At 41.0% G+C, this 19,668-nt stretch overlaps 1 protein-coding gene across 1 annotated transcript; it reads left to right on the top strand.

The window, feature by feature from the left end:
• Positions 1–49: 49 nt before the first annotated feature.
• Positions 50–18,787, top strand: hk1 (hexokinase 1). The gene is made up of 21 exons (XM_079291067.1): positions 50–381; positions 5,168–5,330; positions 8,724–8,872; positions 8,963–9,082; positions 9,352–9,447; positions 9,561–9,660; positions 9,792–9,975; positions 10,348–10,503; positions 10,662–10,749; positions 11,002–11,147; positions 11,278–11,470; positions 11,583–11,694; positions 12,138–12,286; positions 13,876–13,995; positions 14,364–14,459; positions 14,542–14,641; positions 14,728–14,911; positions 15,057–15,212; positions 15,473–15,560; positions 15,928–16,073; positions 17,056–18,787. Exons 1-21 carry the CDS (start codon positions 319–321, stop codon positions 17,201–17,203), a joined length of 2,757 nt encoding a protein of 918 aa, XP_079147193.1. The 5' UTR covers positions 50–318; the 3' UTR covers positions 17,204–18,787.
• Positions 18,788–19,668: the final 881 nt, after the last annotated feature.

The following is a 19,668-nucleotide window of genomic DNA, read 5'->3' as shown; positions in this document are numbered from 1 at the left end:
TGCTGGCTCACTCATGCTTCCTGGCTTCACTCACATGCTCAGAGAAAGAAGAGCTGAAGAGTCTTAGCTGCACATGAGGAAGCTCTGGCTATTTTAAACCACGCCGGATTGTACTCAGGATATTTGTATATCTCGTGCAGCGTGTGACAGATTGTATGTACAATCTCAAGCCAGAGCAGAACTTGAGTTGCTTTGTTTTACCTTTTTATTTAGGATATTTCCTCATCTAACTGTAGGTGATCGTGTGTGTGAGAGAGAGAGAGAGAGAGTGTGTTTGAGTGAGTCTGCATGTGTGTGTAAGAGAGAAGTAGGACTAGGATGATTGCGGCCCAGCTACTAGCCTATTACTTCACTGAACTCAAGGATGATCAGGTTCAAAAGGTGAGTGCTTTCCGGTTCTTCTGGCTCCATTTTTTGACATCATGTGTGTTCGAGGGAGACTGTTGGGGAGAAAAAGCTGAGGTTGAGAGGAGAGCGTGTGTTTGTAGAGGTCATTGAGTTTACTCATGCTGTCATCATCATAACTGCTGAACTATTGGACTTTTTTTTCAGTACAGTGCACATCAGGAAATCCTTGTTAGGTGAAACATATCTTTAAGGAAGTGAATAAAACAGAGAGCATGTTGGGAGTGAAGTGCAGTGGTCATTTCACAATTCGTTTTTATTGTAAGATTTTAATTGACATGGCTCATTGAGACGTGTCAAACTGCACAGGGGGGTGTTGGTGGCGTGAGATGTGTAAGGACATGACTCACAGGTGTGCCATTGTTGCCGTGACGTACATTTTTAGAAGTGTGGCAACAATAGAGCAATGCTGAAAGGACAGATGAGAAGATAAGGTAGAGGTTTACAAGAAAGAGCAAAGTTATTTTACGGGTCCCCGAGTTTCTTTCATGTTCTGTTTAAAATGATACTTGCACTTTTGTGTTTACCTTAAAAGAAAGAGAAAAGATTGATTTGAGTACACGAGTATGACTGGTAGCCTCTTTTGGTAGGTTTTAAAGTTGGATTGAATATGGAAAAAGTTCAAAGTGAAAGAGGAGAAGAGTGACATGAGTTGAGCGCCATGAATGTGTGTCTTTCATAACTTCTCAGCTGAGCAGCCTCCACTGTGCAACTTCTGGTATAAATCTGTCGAGACCAGTCTTGGTTGCCCTAAGGTGTGTGTGTGTGTGTGTGTGTGTGTGTGTGTGTGTGTGTGTGTGTGTGTGTGTGTGTGTGTGTGTGTGTGTGTGTGTGTGTGTGTGTGTGTGTGTGTGTGTGTGTGTGTGTGTGTGTGTGTGTGTGTGTGTGTGTGTGTGTGTGTGTGTGTGTGTGTGTGTGTGTGTGTGTGTGGTTTTCCAGTCACTCAGTTCACCTTACTTTTTGATTTAATGCTGTTCCATAAAGTATAACTGAGTCAGAGGAAGTTAAAATACTGTCAGACCCATTTGTGTCATCTTATTTGTCCTTGTTAAGATATTTAACAAGTCACTAGTTGTAATATCCCACACATATATCACATTGTGTTTAAATTTATATGGCGCACGGTCCCTTTAAGGTCGCTTTCTGATGATGTCACACATCATCATCACCAACTGTAGATTCTGCATCAAACACTGATCCTTTCCCTGTATCAATAGAAAAAATCCACAGCCTCCTTCCTTAATTTCCCTCTCTGTCTGTAGCCACTTTCTCAGTTTGGTTAAATCTTTATTTGCACAAGGCGATAGACAAAGCTGTCTTGCCCAGATGTGACACATTTATATCTGTATGGTGAAAGACATTGATCAGCAGCCAAGGATCTGATGTAATACAACACATCTCCCTCCCTCTCTACTCCTGCTCTCTTCCTCTCACTGCCTCCCTAAAATAGGTCAGCTTTGAACCATGTGACCACAGGTGACAGGAGGAAGGCTTACACACAAATACACCCACACACACACACAAACATACTTTGCCAGGTGTGTGTAGCTATTGTGTAGCTACAGCATCGTGCACACGTACATACACAATGGAGTCAGGTTTCAGTGTTTCTTTCAACCACGTTGCCGTGACGAGGAGAGCAAGGCATTGTTGAGAGGAGGAATGCAAACAGACAGAGAGACAGGGAGAAGAAGAAGAGAGAGAGAGTGAGTGTGTGTGATCCTAGCTTCAGGCGGAGTCAGAGAAACATGTGTGTTGAGGGGAAAACACAGCCTTTACAGATGCATGCGTACAGACTCGCACGCCACAGCGGCCTCATTTCACCTTTTCAGGAAACGACACTCTTCTCAACTTTAGTGGAAAAAGTGGAAGCTCCTATTTTGGTTTAAAAAAACTCACAAATCTGATGAAGATGAATCATACATGTGCACAGTATTCTCTGTATTCAAGTATCCACAGCTGTGAGATCAGATGATACTCTGCTATAATAAAATGCTTAGGCATGGTTTTTGGCTGCAGAGTGCTGAGTCCCACAGTTCCTTCTTCTCAATTTAATGTTGACACATTTGAGAGGCAATGTTTGTCTTGTGGAGGTAAAAAAAAAAAAAGCGTTATTTTCCAGAATTAATTTAGGGTGCGGTGACCTTGGATGATGGTCTCTGCAGGCCTCAGTGTTTGTTTGCTTCTCAGACACATCATTTAGCAAATAGGGTTTGGAGGGAGCTGTATGAACTCAACCACAAGTACAGACTGCACAGAGCTGCAGGCTAGAATATTGATTCCCAATGGAATCACCAGTACTGGCAACCATTTCACATTACAGGGATGCATATCCAATGTGATTATCAAGAATAAATAGAAGTGTTAAAGTGTGTCAGTACAGGACGATGAAAAGCCAAAACTTTCTTATTTACTGTGGACCTCTAGTCCCTATTCAGCCACAATATTACATTTGTATCACTTAAAAACCTTGATGAGAAGTTCTATGTGGACACTGCAGATATTTCTAGTGCAGTAGCGCCGACTCATACTCTACTTTCATTTCCTCAGGTTGGACAGCTGACCTGGGTCAAACACGCCGCATGCAAAACTGCATATACAAATGCAACAGGCTCTGTGACTGCTGTGTTTGTTTCACCTGTTTGGTGCATTACCATAGGGGCACAGTGTAACATAAGGACAACTCGGCAGGATGTTAGTTTACCAAGTTGTAAACATTCTGAATGCATTTAGTGTGTGGTAGTGAAAGGTAGAAGGTACTGTATCTGTGTGCATCGCGATGGAAAGAGCGGGGAGACATGTGGTTGTTTGAGTGTGTGTTTATGGCATTATTGAAATAGCGGACGCTAAGGGCAGAATGTAGGGAATGTAACACATTAGCAGTTGGAGATCAATCAATGTCATCAATGTTTGTCTACATATTAGTGTTGGGGTCTGGCGCCACCTCCTGACTGGCTGAGCTCCTCACATGCTTTCCTTCCTCACAAACTCTGACCTGGAGTCAGAGCATTGTCCCCCTCATGACCACACCTCTCATAACCTGATGCCTGACCCCCCATTGGCCGAGAAAGGGCCCCCCACTGTTTCTGAGACCAGGTTTATAAGCGCTAACGCAGCGAAAACCGCTCTCTTCGCCCCGGACCTCCGTCCTGGCCACATGAAGACACATCGGCCTCATTAATAATTGTTACATACATTAATAATGCTATTGATGTCAAGAATTCAGTTTCTTAAATGATGATAACCCAAACACGCTCCTTTAGTTCCCAACATTAGGTCTCATTTAATGTATGATGAAAGCAAAATTGACCTCTTACAGTGGCAGAAAAGTCACATGCTCTAGCATACTGTATGTTCATATCAAAGCCTGAGTATATTTTATTGATTATCTTTATCTTTTTTATTTTGAATAGACGTCTTTTGTGTTTTATTTTCTGACAACAAAATCCAAATGTGATTTTATGCTCAACGAAATCTGCTGATTGTAATCTTTATGTCAAAAACACTGTATTTGTCCTTTAGTGTCGGCACACATTTTCTCAATTAAATGTATTTCTATTGTCAGCAGATGTTAAGTACACTCGCACCCAAACTAGCATTGACCTGAACCAGTTACCAGAGACCGGAGCTGTATAGGAAATAAATATGTGACTCCTAAAACAGGAACGTTCCTGTTTTAGACGTTCCCATCTAACGTCTGCTACAATGAGGAAAACTAGCACATTATCACATGGACGTCACAGATGCATGCAAACAGTGTTTGTGTGTGAATAATGAGTCATGTGAGCATGTTTGTGTGAGCTAATATTTAATATATATCTCACATATTCTGGTTTAACTCTCGCTCAACTACACTGTAATTTTACAAAGCAAGTCGCAATGAACATGACATTTGATCATAGTGACTCGTTGTGTGTAACACTTGTGGATAAAGTAGGTCTTTGCTTCATTATAGAGTGTGATGCAACAATGGATTTCACCAGGATTGTTCAACATCCTGTTCCTGAAAGGCCAGCTCAGGCTGTTGTGTGCCGTATCTATGACAGTTTACAGAGTGCGCAATATCTGCAGTATGTGCCAGCCAGTCATGCTGCTCATTTCGTTAAGGCACACCTCATTTGTCTCTCTTGGCCTCATCATTGTCATACCCATAATAAAGTCACAAGGAAGGCCTTGATAAGAGCACAGAGCGAGTGTCATTTCCTTCCTGGACTCGCTGTGTGTCACACCGATGAAGCTGTGGTTTTCATTAGATAGTGACTGTGCAATATGATCACAGTATGACTCAAAGAACTGCCCAGAGTTTCATTGCACGAAAGCAATAGTTACGTCGTTTTGTGGCTGTGATTCATTTCTGGGTTAAGCAGAGCTGGGATCAATTAGTTCAGGAAGTGGATTATCGTCATGGATGACTAAAACCATTATGGATGGTGAGTTAGTTGTACTGCGTTTCCTGCATCATCATGGTTACAGATAAAGAAACACTCATTACCAAAGGGGATAGTGCTGAGTATCAATGTTGATATGTGCCACATGGATATTATTATAGTATTGCTGTGGTTACAGATTTATGATGATTTTTTAAGATTAGGAAGATGAATGGCTCTATTAGTTTTTCCTGTTCCGATGTGAGGGTCTCGGGACAAGAGGATGTCAAATGTGTACATATTGTAAAGCCCTCTGAGGCAAATTTGTAATTTGTGATTTTGGGCGATACAAAAATAAATTGAATTGAATTATTTTGTCTGCTATTTATTTTCAGATCGATAAGTACCTGTACTCCATGCGTTTCTCTGATGAGACGGTGAAGGAAGTCACGCAGCGGTTTCGGAGGGAGCTGGTCAAAGGACTGGGCCGGGACACGAACCCCACTGCTGTGTTGAAAATGCTGCCAACCTTTGTGCAGTCAATCCCTGATGGCTCAGGTTTGTAGGCCCGAACTCTGATTTAACCACGGTTGGATTGTCTGAACTCCAATATGAAGAGAAAATGATCAACCAAAATGACTTACAAATGTATCATTTTCATGTCCTCTTTCTTGGCTTTTTACAGCATTTGTACTTTTTGTTTTCTAAATAAAGAAGGTATTGACACAACAGAGACAGGGGGGACTATTTTGCCACCACTCAGGTCTGTGTGGAGTTGCATTCAAAATACTTTTACTATACGCAATATTGATAACCACCGCTCCACGTGGCTAAATCTTAACTAAGATGGTATAAGTATCAACAAATACAAGCTGATAAAGTGGACATCTGCACAACAAGATATATGCAGTGTGCTAAACACATAATTCAACTGAGTTATGTAGTCATCAGGAGAGTGTGTTGCAATTGAGAGAGAGAGAGAGAGAAAGCAAAGGCCAGCTCTACAGCTCACTCTGTTGTTCGGCTGGCCCACACACATTTCACCACCCTTTGGCGGCTGAAATATGGCATGGAGGTCAAGTTTGTAGGTGTGAAGGTGTGTGTTTGTGTTCATGCCAGTGGACCTTTTGACAAACATTTTGATAGTAGGACAAGCACAGGTGTATTTAATAACATTAAAGATCGCTGCATGCCACTTAGGAGAGGCCCTGGTATTGTGCATGCTGGCTCACTGGAGTGGCTTTTACTGGGACACTTCATAGCAGAATCTATTGAGTAGTTGACCAGTGATTGACCTGATCTTGCATGTATTTGGCATGTAGGAGGAAACTAAATGTAATGACAATAACACAGGGTGAACTTGCAAACTCTATACAGTCAGTTGTGGTACTGTGATCCAAACTAAGGTGCTTTTAGCTGTGAGTCAACAGTGTGAACCACCACAGTGTGTTAGATTAGATTAGTAGCTGAATCACTTGTGACCATTGATGATAACAATTGAAACTGTTTAACAATACAATTCTGAAAAACAACCTTGCTGATAGGTCAGTATGTAATGCAGGGAAATGCTTTCTTGTCGGGTGACAAAAAGTATCATGTTGTACTTTTCACTCATCTGGCACCCTGTAGATCTCTTGCTTACATGAATCTAACCGAAACTCAAAAGGCAAAGCTACTGTTTCGTCTTTGGTATCGTGACTTATACAATGCACTTAAATCTTCTCTTTCCTTGTCATTATGTCATTATCTGCTGCATGCTGTCTAATCCTAATTCACTGCAGACGTTCTGCCCTTGTAACTCAGATGAATGTGTGTCAGAATTTGTTGATTTCTTGTACTTTGGGAAGAAAGTGTCTGTACTCAGACTAAGGTACAGATTTTATTATCTTCGTCAGATGAATAATAAATGAGGCAAAGCTCCAAACAAAGGTTGGCACAAAAGAAAACTTGTGTCTACTTTAGTCCACATCGTGAGAGCACGCGCGCGCACACACACACACACACACACACACACACACACACACACACACAGATCAGAGATGAGCACTAATCCTGCTGCCATTGTTAGAGAAGACAATGAAAGTCAAAGTCTTAATGTTTCAAATGGTTGAACATAGTACGTTAAGTCTGAATTGCCGGTATTTTACAAAATAAATCTAATCTTTCTTTGTGGTTTTTTTTTCTCCAAGAAATACAAATGATACGGTGAGAAATGTATTTTTACTAGTAGCTGATGTACACTCAATCCTCTTACTTTCTCATATCTCTCTTCAGTGTTCCTTTGAATCAAAAAGCGAGCAGAAGAGCATAGAGAGCATTAATCTGTGTTTTAATAATAAATCTAATCTAATAAATCACTGATAAAGACAGGAAATGTCTCGGCATCTTCTGACTGTGAGCCACTACAACATGTTTCATTATCAAATCTTCTGTCAAATGTGCACAGATATCAATAAACATAAATAAAACAGTGACAGTGTTATTCCATTGCTCTGTTCTCACTGCTCCAGAAGAGAATTTAAAATGATTAGAAAATATTTTGTCATAAATGTGCTTTTTACCGACTGGCGTCTGTTGTGTTTACATTCCTTACAGATACATCATCAGTCAGTCTGCACCACTGAGCTGACCTTGCATTCTGATCTGCACAAAAAGTTGTGGGACACAATCACAGTCATGTGAAAAAGCACCGGTGGTTAAAGTTAAAACGTTTGATACTATTAGAACCTTTACTCAGAATCAACATAACATTTTTAATCACGGTCTACAATTAGCATTTCCAACAATTTCAATCAGGCCTGTTTAGACTGGACTACTTAGTTGACATAAAAATAAATGGGCTCTCTACTCGCTCAGCGGCAGCAACACCAAGAGTTATCTGATGTTTAGGTAATCTTGTTAATACCTTCTAAATGGATATACGTAAGGTGAGGAGTGCAATTTGATTTGGTACTGGATCACCAAGGAATAAGAATTGGATGGAAACACTGTAATAAGAAGGAAACAGGCTGTGTATGCAATGAGTTGCTGCTGCCTGCTTTATCACCCCTTGTCAAAGGGCAGTAAGATCTCTATCAGAAAGTTTTAAACCAATTATGTTCCCAATTCAGACAAACGACAAACGACAGTCACGTCTTACTGCCGAGTGACCATGGACTAAATATACACCAGCGTTTCATGGGATTGAACTAATCGCAGAGACACCATTAAGAGCAACACGACATCCTTTCTACACAACAGAGGTTTCTCTCTGCCGCCATGACATTTTCTAACATGTTAACACACTAGTATTTATTCATGCACATTCTTGACCAGGCTGCCATGAAACATAGATATAGAAACAAGAATACCTATAAATAATAAACCAAAATATTATGCTACATAAAACAGACTAAATAGATGGGTTTTTAGTTCATCTTTTAAAATGTCCTCCTCTGGAAGGCTGTTCAAGTAAGCGGGAAGTTAATCTGGCAGAGAAGGTTTAGGCAAACCTACAGTATACACACCAGCATACACGGACAAACACAAAATGCATGCATCTAAAACACGGCAAACCTTAGTTCCTTTGTATTTACTGACTTGGTTCTATATTGTATTTGTACGAGTTGATAGGTGACAGCTTTAGCCCAAAGACGAGACATAACTTCTGAAACGGCTTTATCTTTCCATACATTGCTGTTGCTTATAGACCACACATTGTGTGACATTAATTCACTGTACAGTAATAGTGAGAGCTGTATTTGTTTGCCAAGCTAACACAAGGGAGACGTACTGTTGATGCATGTCTTCAAGTATCTGGCCGTTGTAATTAAATCTGTGTTCTTAAGTTCTTAAGTGAATGTCAACAACCCTGTCTTATGTCCCCAACTGCAAAATTACATTCATCCCCCTCTCTGTCTCTCTTTCTATTTTTGTGTCTCCCTCATCTTCCCACTTTTTCTGTCTCGACAGAGAAGGGAGACTTCATTGCGTTGGATTTGGGTGGCAGTAACTTCAGGATCCTCCGCGTCAGAGTGAGCCATGAGAAGAAACAGACCGTTCAGATGGAGAGTCAGATCTATGACACCCCAGAAGACATCATTCACGGCAGCGGAACAAAAGTAGGTTGATACTGAAATACACACACACACACACAGAGTCTCTTCAGCTCAAACTGAGACAACCTCTCCCTCTCTCCACCTCTGCTCCAGCTGTTCGACCATGTTGCAGAGTGTCTCGGTGACTTCATGGAAAAACACAGCATCAAAGACAAGAAACTCCCGGTTGGGTTTACCTTCTCCTTCCCCTGCCAGCAGACGAAACTAGATGAGGTGAAACACTTTCTTTTTTTTTTAATGATGTTGCTGTAGTATACTTCTTTGTGACACATGACACTTTCCATGTATTATTATCTTTTAGTCAACTATGTGATGATTATACATGCAGTCAATTTGCATTATGAGTTACCACAAGTGTAATGGAGACCTGATCCACAATATTGTGTGTGCCAGGCTCTGACCAACAAAACAAGTCTCCATTAAGTATCACATCTGTCTCTTCTGTTATCTCACTTCTGTCTCTCCCTCTCTGTTGTTTTCAGGGCTTTCTGATAACATGGACAAAGCTTTTCAAGGCCAGTGGAGTGGAGGGAATGGACGTTGTCAAACTGCTCAACAAAGCTATTAAGAAGCGAGGAGTGAGTCTTATCTTTTGTCTCATTTGACAAAGTTATCAACTTATTTAAATTCAAACTGGGATGCAGAATGGCACAGGTGACAGCAAACGTGCATCTGCTTTCATTTGTTTCAGGACTATGAGGCTGACATCATGGCAGTAGTGAACGACACTGTGGGAACGATGATGACCTGCGGTTTCGATGACCAACGCTGTGAAGTTGGCATTATCATCGGTACGGTATTAGAATCGTCAAGAGTGTGTTTGGCAATGTTCGAGTAAAATGGAATTCAGTACTCTCATCCAAGAAGCAGAATATAAATGAGATTAAACTGTGAGGATGTGTGTATTTCTCTCTTTGTTTAGGTACGGGCACCAATGCGTGCTACATGGAGGAGCTGCGTCACATTGACCTGGTGGAGGGAGACGAGGGCCGGATGTGTGTGAACACTGAGTGGGGAGCCTTCGGAGACGACGGCAGGCTGGAGGACATCAGGACAGAGTTTGACAGAGAGATAGACCGAGGCTCCCTCAACCCCGGCAAACAGCTGTACGTCAAACCAAAACTGTTACAGTTACAGTTTTTACTCCAGTCTTGTTCGTGTTCATCTTTTTAAGAACGCTGGCTTGTGTGTTGAGCGCTACATAAATTCAGTCCATGTACCATTTTCCACCCTTTAGGTTTGGTTCTCCAATACACGATACACAGTATAAAAATAAACACAATAATACTCATTCAGTGTTAACGTACATGTTATCACAGCTATGGATCGTTACAATTTCCCCTCTAAAATGTGGGCTGTAAAAGGTGTGAAAATATTTGACACAGTACGGACGGTAATTAGGTTAAAATCTGAATATTTAACCAGGATTTTCTGGGAGTTTGTTTTAACCACCTCTCATTTTATCTTTCGCTGTGTAGATTTGAGAAGATGGTCAGTGGTATGTACATGGGGGAGCTGGTTCGTCTGATCCTGGTGAAGATGGCCAGAGAAGGCCTGCTGTTCCAGGGAAGGATCACCCCTGAGCTTCTCACTAAAGGGAAGTTTGAGACCAAACAAATCTCAGCCATAGAGAAGTAAGTCACACTTCATGCAAATAACGTGCATTTTCTTAATTGGGTAGTTTATATGAAACTACATCACAAAGCTCTGAATTATATATGTATATATATGTATATATATATACATATATATATTTAAAACCAATCATTGCTTCTCTGTCTTTCCTGTTTAGGAGTAAGGAGGGGTTGAACAAGGCCAGAGAGATTTTAACCAGACTTGGAGTGGAGCCCTCAAATGACGACTGCATCGCTGTGCAGCATGTGTGTATTGTTGCTGAAATAGCATTTGAATCTTGTGAATCCCTCTTTTCAGAGATGCCGCTTAATGTAGTAACTTTAAACAAACAAACAATTTGGGCATTTCTTTTTAGATTTTTCTAATTGCAAACATGACAATGTATCTGAGATCGATGTTGTAGTATCTGAAAAGGGTTCAAATAAGACCAAATTGTACATCTTATTCTGCAGTTCATTAAGTTTAGATGTGCTACTTGATGAGTTTCTCCCCTTCAGGTTTGTACCATTGTGTCTTTCCGCTCTGCCAACCTGATAGCTGCCACGCTGGCAGGCATCCTGCTGCGGCTAAAGGAGAACAAAGGCGTGACACGACTCCGAACCACTGTAGGGATCGATGGATCGCTCTACAAGATGCACCCACAGTCAGTCAAATTTAGATTAAAGATATTTACATTTATGTTGTGTTACTTTTTTGATATCATGGGCAGTTGCGATTTGTTGTCAGGTGTTTGGAGGAAGCGCAGCACTTAAACTCTCTTATATGTATTTCAGATATGCCCGTCGTCTTCATAAGACAGTCCGTCGTTTGGTCCCGGACGCTGATATTCGATTCCTCCTGTCAGAGAGCGGCAGTGGAAAAGGAGCAGCCATGGTGACAGCTGTGGCCTACCGACTCGCCGAACACTCAAGAGAAATTGCCCAAACGTTGTCCGAATTCCGCCTGACAACAGAACAACTGCTGGAGGTGAGGACAGAGCGATAAAGTAGTGTTTGTATTTGTGTGTGTGTCGGGGTGTTTGTGTGCACCATTCACTGTGTGTTACATCACTATTGAAGATATTCCTAAATTCCTCCAGGTGAAGAAGAGAATGAGGGTAGAGATGCAAAATGGCCTTTCAAAGAGCACTCAGGAAGCTGCTACTGTCAAAATGCAGCCATCTTTTGTATACAGTACTCCTGATGGCTCAGGTGACACACACACACACACTCATACAGAAGCATATACATACATTCATTCATTCATATATGCATACATACATACATATTCAAGCTGCCAACTTGACTGCACATGTGTCTGTTGGGAAGAGAGAGCAGCTGCAATCATTATCACTGAATATCTTACACACTGTACTGATGTCACTGTTGGCCCTATTTAAAACCTGAGCTCATAGAATACAAACATGGCCAAAAATACAAACAACAGTAACGTTGTAGAGGGTGAACAAACATGTATACTAGGTTTTCTCACAAGTTTTAGTCTTCGACTATGGAAAATACATCTCCAACATGCAGACAAGAATTTAGATTTTCACATTGACATCCTAAGCTATTCTTTTGCAGCATTTTACAAGGCATATCTCTGGTTGCTGTTAAATATATTCATCTGTTTGTCTGCCTGCTTCGTTTTTCAGAACATGGCGATTTCCTGGCTTTGGATTTGGGAGGAACCAACTTCAGAGTTCTTTTCGTCAAGATTCGCTCTGGCAAGAGGAGAACAGTGGAGATGCACAACAAGATCTACTCTATTCCTTTAGAAGTGATGCAGGGCACGGGAGAGGAGGTGAGATCCATCAGACATTTGACCCGTTAATCTGTGTCAAATGGACTAAAGTGATGCAGACAATGCATTCCAGCGAAAGTCAGAGGGGTGGTTGAGAAACGTTGAACTTAACCTCCTGTTAGCTTGTTGGTACCGTAAAGATCAGCGTAGCTTGGTAGGAGGACAGCGATGTGATGCTCAGTGGTAAGTGGATAGGATAGAGGTGTGCAGAGAAGAAGGTCGATAGGTTAGAGGAAGACTTTTTCGAGATTAGCATTGAGTCGACCGTCTTTTAAACGTAGATTTGAACTTGTTCACCGGCTGAGGCTAATCCTGTCTGTCACCTTTGGCCTTTTCGTCCTCATTTCACTCCTCCATGTGTTTCTCTTCCCCTAAAATAGGGCGTGGTGATATGGCCAAAGTCTCGATAACGATATACATCTCAAAATATAGCATTTTTCTGGTACTTTAAATAAATTAACTGTCTATATGAAATAACCACATGGTAATCCCTATTTTTTATACTTTGTGTGTGTTAATACTTGAAAAGTACTCAGTATTTTCTCATTGTATTAGGATTTTGCAAAATGATCCGCTTTTCTGAGAAATTAGATTAAGTGTGTGCTTGTTTTCATCAAAATGACCCAACTGAGCGTCAGTTGATTTTGCAGCATGATTTCGTGTGGCACATTTTTTAAATAACATGCTTTTTCATCTTTGGGCTTTAAGTATGAGTCATAAGGCTCAAGTCCAAGTGAAGTCACTTGGGACTCCATACCTCTGCAATTATATGTCCAACATTGTTCACTGTATACTATATGTTCCAGTATATGTGTCCTCCAAATGGCAGTGTTGTCAGATAAGATCCACTATATTCTATGTAAAGGACTAATTATTTCACAATGCATCAAGTTAAAAAAGTCAAGCATATGGCTGTGATCTCGTAACGTGTTTATTCATTAGCCGTCCAGGGAAAAACATCTTCTGTGACATAACTGAAAAATGATTGGGGTGTGATCAGAAGTACTACCGGTGTATGCCTAAAAGGCTGAATCCATACTGATCAGTGGAGCAGCACTTTTCTTATCTAGATTCAGTGTTGATTACCTGCTTCATAATAATAATGGTCAGTGTTAAAGGACTGTTGGAAAACTTGTCAGTCAGCATTGTGTCTGTGTGATAACTACTCTAGAGCACTGCTGGATATATGAGTGAACTGGCCTGGTTACGTAAGTGACACACATGAACAACAGATTTAACGGTGATCCACTAAATTCCACCTTTCCCAGTCGCGGGTCTGTACTGCCTGCAGGCCAGTCAAATTATATAACAGCTCTATCATTAAACTTCTAAAATATGTAAATTACAAGGCTGCATCATTTCATTAATGTGTTTTATAAAACCCATCAAAAGCCCAAAGGGAGTATTAGTTTTTAAAATTCTATGCTTACTTATTTACTGTTTTCCCAGAAAGATCTAATCTGATTAATCTGGCGAGTAATCAGTATTGAAGTTTATCATTCAAAGGATAATCACTGGAACTCAAAATGGATTTTTTTAAATGAATAAATAATCTAGTTTCATATATTGTCATATTTTTTGTCTTCCAGTTGTTTGATCACATTGTGCAGTGTATCAGTGACTTCCTGGACTACATGGGGATGAAGAACACCCGTCTTCCTCTGGGCTTCACCTTCTCGTTCCCCTGCCGACAGACCAGCCTGGACACTGTGAGTGTACAGCTCTTCCTTCCTCTCTGATGCTGAACTGCCTCTTTCTTCCCTGAGAGTCTTAAAACAGCTGCGTTTGCAAAATGGGTCCACTGATAAACACTCACATTACCAGTATCAAGAGGAAAATCCAAACCACAGTCTTATTTTTAAGCATTTAGCAACACTGTGTTTCATGAGCCCAAAAATAGAGTTTTCTGAGCCCTGAGCAGACCATGAAATCCTGTTATCTTTAACTGTGTGTGTGTGTGTGTGTGTGTGTGTGTGTGTGTGTGTGTGTGTGTGTGTGTGTGTGTGTGTGTGTGTGTGTGTGTGTGTGTGTGTGTGTGTGTGTGTGCGCGCGTGCGCGTGTGTGTTTGTGCACGCAGGGCATCCTGGTGACATGGACCAAGGGCTTCAAAGCGACAGACTGTGAAGGAGAAGATGTGGTGGGTCTGTTGAGGGAGGCCATCAAGAGGAGAGAGGTAGGATATGAGGAGCAGCATCATTCAGTTAAACATCTGTGTGGACTGTGAAGTTGCATCACATCACGTGTTGCTTCTTTAGGAATTTGATCTGGATGTTGTGGCCATAGTGAACGACACAGTGGGAACCATGATGTCCTGTGCCTACGAAGAACCCACCTGTGAGATTGGATTCATTGCTGGTTAGTTTGCCTTATATTCACTCTTTTTTTTGATAAATATTCAATTTTAGGTTCGCTATCCATCTAACGTGTCGATCTCATTATAGGCACTGGTACCAATACATGTTACATTGAGGAGATGAGGAACATTGAGATGATAGATGGAGATGAGGGTCGGATGTGTGTCAACATGGAGTGGGGGGCTTTCGGAGACAACGGATGTCTTGACGACATTAGGACAGAGTATGACCACGCTGTGGATGACTTCTCCCTCAATTCTGGCCAACAAAGGTTAAAATCCCCATCACACACACACACGTTGTGTCCATGCTTATTAAGACAGAAAGCCTTTATTTCATGGACTCACACCCTTATAGATTACTTCCAATGTGTGTGGATTCATGGGCATGTTTTGTGCTTGTATGTGTTTTAACAGATATGAGAAAATGTGCAGCGGCATGTATCTTGGCGAAATTGTGCGAAACATCCTCATAGATATGACCAAGAGAGGATTCTTGTTCAGAGGACAGATTTCTGAAACACTGAAGACCAGAGGCATCTTCGAGACAAAGTTCCTCTCACAGATAGAGAGGTAAGAATAATGAGCACTTTGTTTGTGTCTACTCAAGGAGGCAAAAAGTAATCTGAACTTAAGTTGTGAAAGTGACGACATCAGTCCCAGTAGACTGCAGCTCATTAGCACCGTTTGTAGAACAGTATTTGCAGCGAATTCTCTTTTATTATTTCACTGTTTGGCTGCTCGTGTTCTTTTCCTTTTTCAAGTTGTTCTTGAATTGAGTTGAACTGCTCTTTTGCTCATGGCTCAGTCTTCATGTCTTTGTCTTTCTCCAGTGACAGATTGGCTTTGCTGCAAGTAAGAGCCATCCTGCAACACTTAGGGCTGGACAGCACCTGTGATGACAGTATCATCGTTAAAGAGGTAAGGTATAGCGAGATACATATGTGTACGCATAACAAAACATTATATTATAATGTGTTTTTTGAATTTTAAAACAGTAGCACGCAAGAATGTTTAGTATCTATCCAGTCTCAAGTTATCACAAACTCATGACCCTTATTGCACCTCAGGACGCGTATGGAATCTGAGAGCCACAATACATTGTTATCACGCTTGTCTTGTGAAAGAAGCATGCATATGTGACCATACAAGTGTCAACAGAAACAGACGTGTTAAGATTTATTTCCAATGTTTGTGGAGTGATATGATATTTTCTGGCTCAGCAAACTGTTGCAGGTACAGTCTGTTAAGTGTTGCAGTAACGACAATGGTTTTCATTGTTGTGCAGGTATGTGGGGCAGTGTCACGTCGTGCAGCTCAGCTGTGTGGGGCAGGAATGGCGGCTGTGGTTGATAAGATCAGAGAGAACCGAGGACTGGACCATCTCAACATCACCGTAGGGGTGGACGGGACACTCTACAAACTACATCCACAGTGAGTTGATTCATCAGAAGCAGAAAAACTATTCACTGTCCACTCAAGTGTCTAAGAAACAGAGACAGGATGTAAAATATGGAAACCAGGCCATTCAGTCATGTGGTAAGTTGACTTGTCTGAAGGACTTGTCTCGACACTTCTTTACCACATTGTCTGTATTTGTCATCCCTGGGTGTGCAAACACAGGCAGGCTCAACCAGTTATGCTCAACAATGATGAGCTGCAGGCCATTTCAGCTCGACAAATAAGTGTCCGTGTTTGCTCCTTTTTAGTTATCGTCATGCCAGTTTTCTTTCTCAGCCATTTAAAGAGAAATGTAACTCTGTGTTGTTGTTGAGGCTCTATAACAGCTTGTCTAAATCTAAAAAGGGAAACCACAGAATGGGAGGAAGTCCCATCAGACTGTTCAGTTATATATTTTTGAATAATCCCAACTGATTTTTTTGCCATTTTCATACTTCATGTACATAGTAAAACAAAATGTTTCCTGAGCTGCTGGTCTGATTTAATGTCATGTCAAATAATGCAACAATGAGTCAATGTTTAGTAGGTGAGTCATTTGTGTGCAGATCATGTTGAGTCACTCTTTGCTGATGAACTAATTATGTATGTATGTATTGACAGTTGCTCAACACAAAAGAGATACCGGAAGTTAAATTAAATCTCTCACTCCACCTCCTGTCTTTTAAGCCATGTTAGTTTTAGCACATGCCATACATACAATTGTCCAATACTATAATTTTACCATCACTGGCAAAATCATTCATGCGAGGCTAACAACCAAAAGAGTCTGTCCCTCTATTCAGACAGGTCTTACTGGCTTTCTGAAACCTGAAAGTTGTTGTTTAACTTGTCAAACATGTAACATGCTGCTCTCACTCACTGTCATGTTAGAGCCAAACTATCTCTTTTTCCTATTTGGTACAATCTTCATCACTTCACTGTTTAACATGTTGTCAAATCTTTTGTCTCCGTCTAGTTTCTCTAAGATCATGCACCAGACAGTGAATGAACTGGCTCCTCAGTGTAAAGTCAACTTCCTGCTGTCAGAGGACGGCAGTGGGAAAGGAGCTGCCCTCATCACAGCGGTGGGCTGCCGCCTGAGACAGGAGCTGAACAGCAAATAGAAAAATATCTCTCCTGTCTCGCTGTTATCGCCCTACTTTTCTGAGTTTCTCCTCTCTCCTCCCCTCTGATTTGTCCCTTTGTCTCCTGTCCTCCTGAAGCCAACCAGTCCAGTCAACCTATTACGCTCCTGTAGCTGCTTTAGCTCGTCTACATGACCCACAGAGAAGGAGATAGCTTTCTCTGCTGTGAGCAGAGAGTCAGGCACTGTGTTGTAGTTATATTATATTTCAATAGCCATTGAAACAATATCCAGACTCTTAAGATTGTTAGTAGTAGTAGTAGATAACACATGCACATTCAACTCCTGTAAAAAATGTACAGGGCAGATAACAAAGAGTCCACACATGAGCAGTTTATCATCGCCATATGGAGGAGCCCTCTGATTACAATGCACCAAGTACAATATAGTTGAAAGACAATTTCAAAAAGCATTGCAGAGGAACGTTTATCCTTGAAACATGTTCAGTAAATGCAGGGACATAACAGTGTGTCTGCTGTCTGCTGCAGTATACCGACTGTCTCTACAACAAGATGTAAAAGGGATATGAGGTTAAATATGAATGTGTAATGAGATGAAAGGGAATATTTTTGCTTTAAAATTTGTAATATCTTACCCGGATATGATACAATATGTTATACATGCATTGTTGCTATTTATTTTATTTTTGTATTGGGCGATGTTGAAAAATATTGCTGTTGCAATAATGAGGCTCACAGGGGAATTCACCTTCAAAGCCCCCACAGCCATCACCTGTCCTGTAGCGGAGGATTTAATAAACCACGTCAAGGCAGAAAGGTGACTAAAGAGGGGCGTCAACCATGCAGGAGATGTCATGGCATGCTTGCTAAATGTGCAGATTTAGACTAATTTATGACAGCAATACTATTCTACTCTAATGTGCACTTGTATACGAAGTAGAAATCCTGTTGGTTCTATCACAACTATTGATGCGTTGTCTTTGTCTTGAGATGTGCTGGCTATACCCTCTTCATCAAGTTACTTAGCAACAGCCATGATACAGACATGCGGTGCTAACATAGATGCCATTGGAAAAACAATGGCCAAACTGGGGATAAGAATAATATTACAGTAGCTGAAACTTTAAGGAGAATTTAAACATTTTGGAAATAATGCTTCTCCCTGTACTCATTCACTGTACTCCATATGCCCTTAAAAACTCAGGAGGTTGTTTAAGTGAACTACTGTAAGGCTCATTCAAGTAGCACAATTCATGCAAAGGCGAATATTTATTGTACTGTAGTTAAAAGGTAACATTGGCAGTCGTGGTGCAGCGATGTGAGATGCTACGTTTTACAGCCATATTTGTTAACCACAGTTAAAATTCTGGTTTGCGACAGATTAGCACCAATCCAAACCTGCAGCAACTAAGTTTGCTGCCATGATGAAGAGGGCTAGATGAAGAGGGACAGCCTCTACTGCAGGTCCTGAACTACTCTGCCTTCAGATGTTACCCAGAGTACCGTAGTGTGCATGTCTATAAGCCAGCCCCACATCACACAGACACTTTAAACTCTGTTCTTCTGTTCATAAAACCCAGACTGTATCTGTCCAACAGTGTTAATCAACCAGTCACTAAATAAAGACAAACCTGTGTCAATCCAGAGTTGTAGTTTTTTGCAGATTGTGTTTGTTGTTGGTGTTGGTGTGTTCAGAGGTCACTGTTCAATAGGAACATGAGCTCAGTCCACATCAGGCCTTCTGAAGTGTCCTTTAGCAAAACATTGAATCTGCACTAGCTCCTGCTTGCTGTACTGCAGCACAGGACCTCCCCTCTAATAAGTATTGCAATGTGTAAAATACAACTAACACGCACATATACTGTCACATTTATTAAACATCAACTGTTATTTAGGCCACAAACAACTACCCTGCTTTTTTTGTCAACAACCAATACAGATGTTTCACTTTGTCATTGTGTGTGTTTAAAAAGTCAAAAGTTATTTCAAGGAATCAAAAGATTTTCTATGCATTCTCAAATGTCAATGCCAACAGGCTACAGTATTTACAACATCATGATCCTACTGGATAAGTCCCATATTTCAATTTCCACGTCATCTGCATGTTTAACATTGATATACTCAATAGATTACATTTTACATCACATTCTTCTAAGTAGCAGCACTTTGACTTTTTAATCTGGACTCTACTGTACACTGACCATCATAAATACAGTTGTATGAACCAGTGAAATCACAATATATGAGCAACGGGATGAATGAATGCACACCATGTGACAGATTTGTCAAAATAATAGTACTGTGCAGTAACAGGTATACGTGCTCGTACAACTAATGACGAGGGAGATCCAGCAAAGTCTATAAAATAAGGTACATTTTCCTTTTAAAATGGATAATAATCAGTGAATGTCGATGTTGTATTTATGTTCCACACAGGAGGTGGTGCCCTCACTGCAACTGAGTCTTTGTTTACACAGGGTGCTGT

The sequence above is a fragment of the Melanostigma gelatinosum genome (genome assembly GCF_949748355.1).
Source record: "Melanostigma gelatinosum genome assembly, chromosome: 2".
Lineage (NCBI taxonomy): Eukaryota > Metazoa > Chordata > Actinopteri > Perciformes > Zoarcidae > Melanostigma > Melanostigma gelatinosum.
This window is presented reverse-complemented; position numbering and strand designations above follow the sequence as displayed.